The sequence below is a fragment of the Nicotiana tomentosiformis genome, chromosome 11 (assembly GCF_000390325.3).
Source record: "Nicotiana tomentosiformis chromosome 11, ASM39032v3, whole genome shotgun sequence".
Taxonomy (NCBI): Eukaryota; Viridiplantae; Streptophyta; class Magnoliopsida; order Solanales; family Solanaceae; genus Nicotiana; species Nicotiana tomentosiformis.
The window spans coordinates 118,674,444-118,683,859 of record NC_090822.1 but is presented as its reverse complement, the minus strand read 5'-3'; the positions used below and the strand labels follow the sequence as shown (position 1 = coordinate 118,683,859).

General features: G+C 35.5%; 1 protein-coding gene across 2 annotated transcripts; it reads left to right on the top strand.

The window, feature by feature from the left end:
* The first annotated feature begins 301 nt into the window (after positions 1-301).
* On the top strand, positions 302-8,566 carry LOC104104024 (exosome complex component RRP45A-like). 2 transcript variants are annotated; one of them, XM_009612005.4, is made up of 11 exons: positions 302-572; positions 1,756-1,965; positions 2,384-2,479; positions 2,576-2,690; positions 3,281-3,358; positions 3,463-3,651; positions 4,287-4,376; positions 4,754-4,893; positions 5,206-5,264; positions 7,492-7,735; positions 8,108-8,566. In XM_009612005.4, the coding sequence occupies exons 1-10, from the start codon at positions 436-438 to the stop codon at positions 7,704-7,706; spliced, it is 1,329 nt and encodes a 442-aa protein (XP_009610300.1). In that variant the 5' UTR covers positions 302-435; the 3' UTR covers positions 7,707-7,735; positions 8,108-8,566. The 2 variants fall into 2 exon arrangements, with proteins under 2 accessions (XP_009610300.1, XP_009610301.1); XM_009612006.4 differs by lacking the exon at positions 302-572 and adding an exon at positions 1,227-1,353.
* The last annotated feature ends 850 nt before the right edge of the window (positions 8,567-9,416 follow it).

The following is a 9,416-nucleotide window of genomic DNA, read 5'->3' as shown; positions in this document are numbered from 1 at the left end:
AACAAAAAAAAAGAGTATTTTAAAGGCTATGCTCGCTACAAACATGACTTTTACACATCATAATCGCCTAGTTAATTATATTTACTTTTGCTTTTTCCATATAATTCTTTTCATAGTTCTATTACATTAGTTTTTTTCTCGTCCATATTTTTTCCTTTTTCCGTAGATTTTCCTTCCTTTCTATTCAGATCTCACATTATTATAAATTTGCTATATTTTTGGTCAAAGTGTTAAAATAACACGTTAAATCATTATAAGGTTAATCCGACCCGTTACCCATAACCGCTTATTTCAAACCCGACTCGACTCAACGGCCATACATCGGCGTAAAACCCTAAACCCTGCTCCAACTCTACACTTGGGGGGAAAAAGCACTATAATCCTCTGCTCTTTTCTGATTTGGGTTTCTGAAAATACAATTAAGTTAAAAAGAGAATGGAGCAAAGATTAGCAAATACATGGCGAATGACAGTGAATGAGAAGAAGTTCATAGAATCTGCGTTAGAATCTGAACTGAGAATAGACGGTCGCCGTCCCTTTGATTATCGGAGGCTTACAATCAAGTTCGGTAGGTAAGAATCTGGAATTCAATATCGTTTTTTACCTTGATTTTTAGAATTAAAAAAAAACTATGCTTTAATCCAAAATCAGTTGAGGTCCGCTATATGAATCCTCTACATTAAGAGAATTTGCTGTAGTTCATCAAATTTTACTCTAGCCATTAAGCTGCTGTAAATATGTACCTTTGCTGGTGGGAGGTATTCTTTTGTAGAATTAGTCAGGTGCGTGCCAGCTGGCCCTACACCACAGTTAATATTTTATTTTTTTTGCTTTAATCCAAAGGTTTTTTTTTTTTAAGAATTAGTTAGGTGGGGGCAAGCTGGCCCGAACACCACATTTTTTTTGTTGCTTTAATCCAAAATTAGTTGAAGTCGGCTATTTGAAGCCTCTATATTAAGAGGATTTGCTGTAGTTCATCAATTTTTACTCTAGCCATTAAGCTAAATATACACATATAAATTGATCTGTTGAGGTACCTAGTGGGAGGTAGCAGGTATCACATAGAATTAGTTAGGTGCCACTAGCTGCCCCGGATACTGCTGTTAAAAAAATTGCTTTAATCCAATATCAGTTGAAGTCGGGTTATGAATCCTCTATATTAAGTTGTAGTACGCCAATTTTTACTCTAGCCATTAAGCTATAGTAACCGTCCTTAATTCGACTAGGGAATTGCTTTTTTGAGGTACCTCTGCCGGTGGGAGGTAGCCGGTATTCCGTAGAGTTAGTTGAGGTACGCGCAAGCTAGCCCGGACACGTGGAATTTGAGATGGATACTGGACATAGTATGTGGAGGTATTGAAACAGAAACTATCAGCGAGTGTAGTCTTCTGTTTGTTTGGTTGTCGCTTTGTAACACATTTGGAAAGATAGAACTTTAATGTTAGAGAAGAAGACTCCAAACGGATATATCTATCACAGTTGTAGGTTTTATGTTATGGACTGCTTTTGAAACTTTCAACCTCTTCTTATCATAAGTTACGTTCATTTCAAATGATTTGAGTAATCCCATGGATTAAAGTTCTTTCCGTATCCTTAATTGTTATTTGTTGTACCTCTCAGTGTCGCGCTTCCAGTATAACTTTTATATCGCACATGTTTGGCATATTATGGTATAAGGAGATAATTTAGCTATGTATGCTTGTGCGATTCATATAAGAACTTGTGTTATAAGTGCTAAGGGTTATTGATTTGCAGAGAAGATGGCTCGTCGGAAGTTCAACTGGGGCAAACTCATGTTATGGGCTTTGTTACGTCGCAACTAGTGCAACCTTATCGAGATCGACCAAACGAAGGAACCCTTTCAGTATTTACTGAGTTTTCCCCGATGGCTGATCCTTCATTTGAGGCAGGCCGTCCTTCAGAGTATGCTGTGGAGCTGGGTCGCATAATTGACAGAGGGTTAAGGTAACATTTCCTTTTCTATTCTCTCCAAGAAGCATATGTCTCCCTTCGACAAGAGAATGTTACGCATCGAGAAATATATTATGAGATATATATGGTCTTTTTAAAAAAACTATAAGATGTATATTTTACAAGAAAAGGTTTTACTATCCCATGGAGAAATATAGTATTTCTTTGTCTTGCGGTTGAGAAGTGCTTATAACTTTTGAGCACTGCTGCTTCTTTTCCATTGTAGTAGTACTTGTTTGCTTTTTGAGCTTTTGCATTAGATCTTTTTGAAGGTATCATGTATTGTTATTTGTCTGTAGAAAGCGAACAATAAAGCTCACTTGCTTTGTTTTGCTGAGATAAGTACATAATTTGAAGAAAAGACATTGTTGTCTTTGGTTAAGTCTTCTTTTATGCTGATGCCTAAATGCAGGGAAAGCAGAGCTGTGGACACTGAATCACTCTGTGTTGTGGCTGGGAAGTGGGTTTGGTCAATTCGTATTGATCTCCATATTTTGGACAATGGAGGGTGAGTTGCAGTGGTTCATAATTGGGCCCAGTTAAGTGCCCATCTACGTCTCCATCTGAATTTATGAAACTAATTATGTGATTTCTACAAGTGCAGTAATCTTGTTGATGCTGCCAATGTTGCTGCTTTAGCTGCTCTTTTGACATTTCGGAGGCCTGAATGTACACTAGGAGGAGATGACAGGCAGGAAGTGATACTGCATCCGCCCGAGGTCCCCTTTCTTGCTTATTTCCCTCAATTTTTTTGGGGGTTGCATTAAGTAATATTTCCTTGGACATAATCATCAGTTAAACCAATTCTTCAAAAGAAAATGTTTTTTCAAACAACTACCTTAGAGTCGTAGATTTCCCTATATGTTCTTCCTTTATTGAGATTTCCTATCTGAGCGCTTGCCTTTGTCATTGTTTACGAATATCATTCTGTTATGTTGTAAATATAATCATCCCCCAAATATATATATATATATATATATATATATATATATATATTATGGTGTGTGCTATGGTTTTCTTTATTAGCTTGTCGAAATTTGGAAGCTCTTAGTTCTGAAATAGTTTCTGCATTTTTTTGCTGCTTTTTTTTTATTTTAATTGTTTTTCTAGTTTTTGCTTTAGCCATCACCTACCCCCCCCCCCCGGCCGCTTTATGTTGCTCCTCCAGAGTATCACTGACTTATGCATTATTCCGTATCTGCTTGTAATGGGAAATGTTCTATTTTGTTGCTATTACTTGATGTGTTTGAAATGTTTGTTAGAAAATGTTACATGTTGAGTTATTTGAGTGCTTCTTGAATTTTGGCAGGTGAGGGAGCCACTTCCTTTGATTATACACCATTTACCTATAGCAGTAACTTTTGCATTTATTGGAGACGAGAATTTGGTATGCAACTGTTAAAATTTCCTCTTTTAATCGTTTTATGCTGTTTAGTTGCATGGTATTAAAAAATCAAATGCAAATTTCTTCTAATCAACTAGTATTGGTAGGTTATAGATCCAACACATCATGAAGAAGCTGTTATGGGAGGAAGAATGTCCGTCACCCTTAACACAAATGGCGAAGTCTGTGCATTTCAAAAGCCTGGAGGACAGGGTACCATGCAAAGTGTTGTCATGCAGTGTCTACGCATAGCCTCAGTGAAGGCCGGAGATATAACTAGCAAAATTAAAACCGCTGTAAGTATATGGTAGTGCAGACTAATAACTAGCAAAATTAAAACCGCCTGTAAGTATATGGTAGTGCAGACTAATAACTAGCAAAATTAAAACCGCTGTAAGTATATGGTAGTGCAGACTAATTTTCAAGTGCTACTGGAGTCTGGTTCTGTAATCTTCATGCCTTTTCTGCTGAATGATGACTGGTTTTTTAAATCCGTAGCCCCTTTCTTTTCCCAATTAGAGCTACTATTGGTCTATCTTTCTGCTTTGCCCTTGCCACTACCATGTGCCACTTCATTTTCTCTGAGACTATCAAGAACTTACACTTAAATTGGTGAAAATATCTTTGTTATAATTTACTATATTTTGGTTTATTTGGAATTACATAAATTTGGTTTTGTATTTGGATGAAAGCTCTGTGAAGAAGAAGGCAATTCAATCTTGTTTCTCTTTTTGTTTATTCTTTTATTTTTTCTGAAATGGAGTCAAAAAATAAAAAATATTCAAGTTAGTGTTATCATGAATGGCGAAAGTATGATTTAGTTTGTCACATGTTGGATGCATTTATGAGTTGGGATAAGTTTGTGTTGACCAACCTGTACAAGTGGTTGGTAGATTGATGCCTAATAGGTTGTAATGTATTCTTTTTGTAGGTTGAATCTTACAACACAGAGAGAGCTCTCAAAATGGTCAAGCGACATACAAATATTAATGCAGTTGATGTCAATGAACCAGATCAAAAGGTACATGGAGGCATTTTCATTAGCCAAATGTGTGTAGAACCCATTGTATTGACTGATTAGAGTCATTACCCTTAGACTTATTCAATAAGGGTAGTGACGATTAGTTAAAATGGTTTATCTTTTGAAATCAAGTTCCATTCTCACCAAAATCTGAAAAATGGTGTATATTGCTAGGAAAAGAAATCACAATTCTATCAAATCGTGTATTTGCCAGTAAATTGTTAGAAAGTATGTGTTTCATTACAATGTTCAGTCTTTAGCTGAAGCAAACTTAATTTTCAGCAGTTAGAATTTTGACTAAGATTTTTCAGTCAACTGAATTTCAGTCTTAAGACTTCAGTGTTCTGTTTTCTTATTTCCATCTCCTTACTGATAAGGCTAAGCAAATCTTGGAGGGGAAAAAATTAAAATCAGAAGAGTGCAGTGTTAGTCAGAGCGATGACATGGATGTTGAGCAAGGTAGAGTCAAGAAGAGGAGTGATAAGAACCAGCGTTTCACAGGCGGGCCCTCCAGTTGGTAAATCTTGGTCCTGTCTTATTCTGAGTTTGTTTACCAGAAAAATATTCATATGCGGTGCAATTAATGCATATATAAGTTGCCAAAATGCCCCGGGCTGCTGTCTTTGGGCTAAGAGGTTTGCTTCTTTACATGCACAAGTGTAATCTAGCATGGAAACCCAAAGCTATCATTCAGAGAAGCAGTTCGTATATTCTTGCTTTGAAAGAACTAATGCATATCTCCATCTTAAAATGCACTTATAAACTTGTTTGGACATGTTAATAGTTGATTTTGCTAACTCACTGCAAAAATTTCCTTTCTCTTGCTTAGGGATCCATATTCAGAGGGTGTTAACACAGATGAATTGAAAGCTACTCTTGCTTCTCGTGGTGAGTTTTATGATTTAGTTTTAAGTGTAAGCTTGGAGTTCCTTGTGTGCTATGATTGTTCTCTGGCTCAACATACTGCAAACAGGACTGAATGTGAATTACTAAATGAGCTTTTATGGATATTGATAATCTGAACTGTGTATAGTTTTTGGATAATTCATGTATTCTTTGTATGCATGGTTTATTATACATTTGTTAAAGATTCAAAGACTTTGCTAATCTCGTAACAGGGAGAGACTTTATTTCTGTGGGATTGTCCAGCTTCACTTGTCAAAGGAAATTTAGAAATTATACGAGGACTATCAAACAATTTTTAATTTAATCTAAGTGCTTACAAATAGAATGTCAGTCTGATACGTCTCTTGATTTGCGGATAAGGAAAACTATCTTTGTTCTAGCGGTAAGAGAGCAACACATGATGTGTTTGTTAGGCGCACGTCACAGGTTCGAACCCTCACGCAAGCAAAAGCTTGGTATTTAAGTAGAGAAGGGTAGAGCGGCAGGCTCATTATCCACCGAGTTTTGAACTGTGCGCCACTGTCTTAGGGATTTCTCGGTTATCCAAAAAACTCTCTGTGGCATGCAAACAATGTTAGATAGGAAGATATGAAATTTTATGTATGTTGTCAGCTATACAAATCACATTCCATCAATTTCATGTGTCAGTTAGTACTTGCTAAAGAAATGACCCCAAGTAACAAAAATTGTTTATATTAAGCTTATAAGAAAAAGCATACATTATAAACCATAAGAATTTTCAAATAATTTAACATGGCTTAACATAAAAAATTCAACATTATCAGTCAAAATATATAAAAAAATAATAATAATAAAAAATTGACATTATAATCAAACAATGAAAAATAAAAAATAAAAAAATTTCAACATTGTGTTACTCAAGAGCTAAAGAGAAGCTCTTTGTTCTATCTTGAATTTTAAAAAACCTTCCCTTGTCGATCATCACATCTTCCCCAATCAGCTCCTCTTTCCTGATGACCCCAACTTTTCTTGATTTCCTTATCCTTTTAATCAATATTGACCTACCCAAAGTTAGTTCCTCCAATATTTCACATTGTTTTAGCTAAGAACTCTACTGGATAAGCCCCGTCTTTCCATTAAATACAGAGCTTCGGCGTTGGTTTACAGAATAACTAAAGTCTTGTGATACAGTAACATGAAATGTAATTCAAACCATAATAGCTCAAATTTATCGCTGATCAACGGAGAACTGTTTATGCAGCAAGTGGAAAATCCGTTAACTTGAGAGAAAATAGCAGGAATTCTATAGGATGGTTTGATTTGATAGAGAAGAGAAGAACTTAGCTAGCAACATTCATTTCAGTAACATCACTGGGTGGTGGTGTTTTATTTTGAAGCTGGCCTCAGAAGCTGCTGGCTAAATATGCAAAAGGTGGAGAGGAACGGATCTTCAGTTACATGTTTGAAAAATTCAACAACCACTTCATAAGAATAAAGATGGTACAGGGGATCGAAGAAGATCATCTCAGGAGATTGTACATGACATTGGATGGGAAATTGCTCACAAAATGTTAAAACTTTGGAATTTAGGGTAAGAGAAGGTGTTTTGTCCTTCACACGAGTTGTTTCTATTAAAGGATGACCGTTAGGAGATGTGAAGCTGGTGAATCCATAAGAGGTAGAAGGAAACTACATCACAATTGAGAACCCTCTTAAATCTAGACTAAATTCTTAAATAGATGTTTGACAGAGATTAAGAAGTGTCAGTGATACCTGGACTAGTAGAGTAGAGAGGTCAGTCAAGGTTCGTTGAGGGATTCTGGCAGGGAGGGTGGTGGCCATTTACAATTTTGATGCCTGGAATTTGAAAATCAAGGCATTTGACAGCACAGTGGCGTGTATTGCCTTGAAATTGATCTTCTAATCAATCTTGTGATATGTTTCAAATAAACATAGGAGGTTATGCGTCTGGTGTTGACTATTTCTCTTTTTAGCACCTAATTATTGCATGAATGTTATTATTTTGAAGGATACATCTTTTCAATTCTTTGTCCCTGCATGGTTGAGCCAAATTTTAGATTTGTCATTCTATGTTCCTGATCTTTGAACATGAAAATGGGTACCACCAAGAAAGTAAGGAGCTTGTGAGAACATGAAAATTGTGTCAAAGTTTGATCATTCTCTCTTGAAACAAATATGAAAGATTGGGAATAAGCTGGCTTGATATATTGATGATTATACTTTATAGGTTCAGCAGCAGTGCCTATGAAGCTAGACAATTTAGGTGATGATATTACAGACGAAAGAAAATCAGATGAACCACTTTCAGATGTTAGTCCAGTATCATCATTGACTGAGTCAGCTGGAAAAGAAATGGCAACAAGCAGAGAGAAGACTTTACAAGATGCTGTTAAGCCTAAAAACAGACGGCGAAAGAAGAAATCGTCTAATTCTGCAGTTTAGAGAATGCATGTGTCATCTGTCTTTTTTAGGTACGTGATTGATGTATGGTGTTTTTGATGTTGCAGTTTCTGATTTTGACGGGACTTTCATGGTGGTTCTGGTTAGATCTTTCTTTCACAGTTCCCGTTAAATCTAACCTTCAAAGTTTGTTAAATATTTGACGGAGATTAACCAGTTATTTTTACAAGGACTAAAACTGCTCAAGAGTATATATTTAAGGGATTATTTTAAACCTACTTCCGAACATAAGAGCCCTTTTTTTTGCCATTTTCTCGCATTAAGCTGGGGGAAGTTTATATTGTAAACAACTTGGATGCTAATACGCATTGCTGTATCACCATTCTGTTATATCCGTTTTACGAAATAAGATACATCTAACTACATTCACTGTCTTCTCTCAGATTGAAATTGTCCGCCTGGCATCAGTAAATTCTGTGTCTAATTGCAAAGTTGGAGCAGCACATGAAGTTCTTGATAGTAGCACCTAAATCTCTGTCCTCAAGTTGAAGATCCTGAGTTGAAGGCATTCCTATCGATGTTCTATGTGAATGGAGGATTAAAGAATGCTGGATTTTGTAAAGTCACCTAGCTTGAGTTCCAATTACTTGATCGTGTCCAGAACTTGTGGCATCCTCGCTTTGAATCTTGATTTGAACTAGGCCGCGAAGGAAGACTTAGAATGCTTTGTTCTTTAGAGTTTTCTCTAGCTTCTATTTAGCTTTCTATGTGTTCTTTGACCATGTAGAAGATTTTTATTTATAGTTGTAGAGCAAGGACAATCATTCTTCTGGATTTGAGGCTCACTTGAGTCACTCAGCTAATTAAACTATTTATGCAGCAATTGTATTTGATTGACCTAAGCTTGTCATTTCAACACTTGGAATTTATACTTAGACATGGCAAAATATACGAGTCGAGACATTGGATTCTCACCCTTCTACACCAGTTCCAGAGCTAATATCGCTGATTGTGTGTCGGATCATCCAATTATTTACCTTTAAATAATTGGAATGAGATTTCTGAAGTACATATACCTTGCTTTCTAACAGAAAGGCTTCTCAGCTCTATGTGCCTATTGCTCTTCTTCCTCTTATATAAAAATGTCAAAGTCCAATTGAAGCTTCAAAATAGCAAGTTGCAATATACACATATTTGTGCAAGAAATATTGCTCCTTAAATTAACTTTGAATGTTGAAAGGTCCTAACAAAACAACGAGGATATATGCTTTTGCCTAGCAGATAGGGGCAATACTTATTAGTCATACATAAACTATAAGTTAAAAAAAAAGTTAATTAGGCAACAATTAATTTTTTAGAGGTACTTAATGAATTAATGGCTAGAAACAATAGAGTCAATTGATAATTCTTTTACAGCTTTGATATCTTTAACTTCTATAACATCACTAGAATTAGGACATCACCTCACCAAATTTTTTATCAAATTAAAAAGCATTTTGAGGGTGGGCAAATAGACATTTTCTATTTACATAATCCCCGTTTGTCTTTGGTACTTCAATAGATATTATAAAATTAAAAATTCCTTAATCTTAACTATAATTATATTAGGCAGGTCCCGCCGATATCTACTTATAGAGTGAAATTAAAATAAAAGAGTATTTCAATCCTACTTGAAAGGCTTGCTTTATGCTTTTTACAAATATATATATATATATATATATATATATATATATATATATATATATATATATA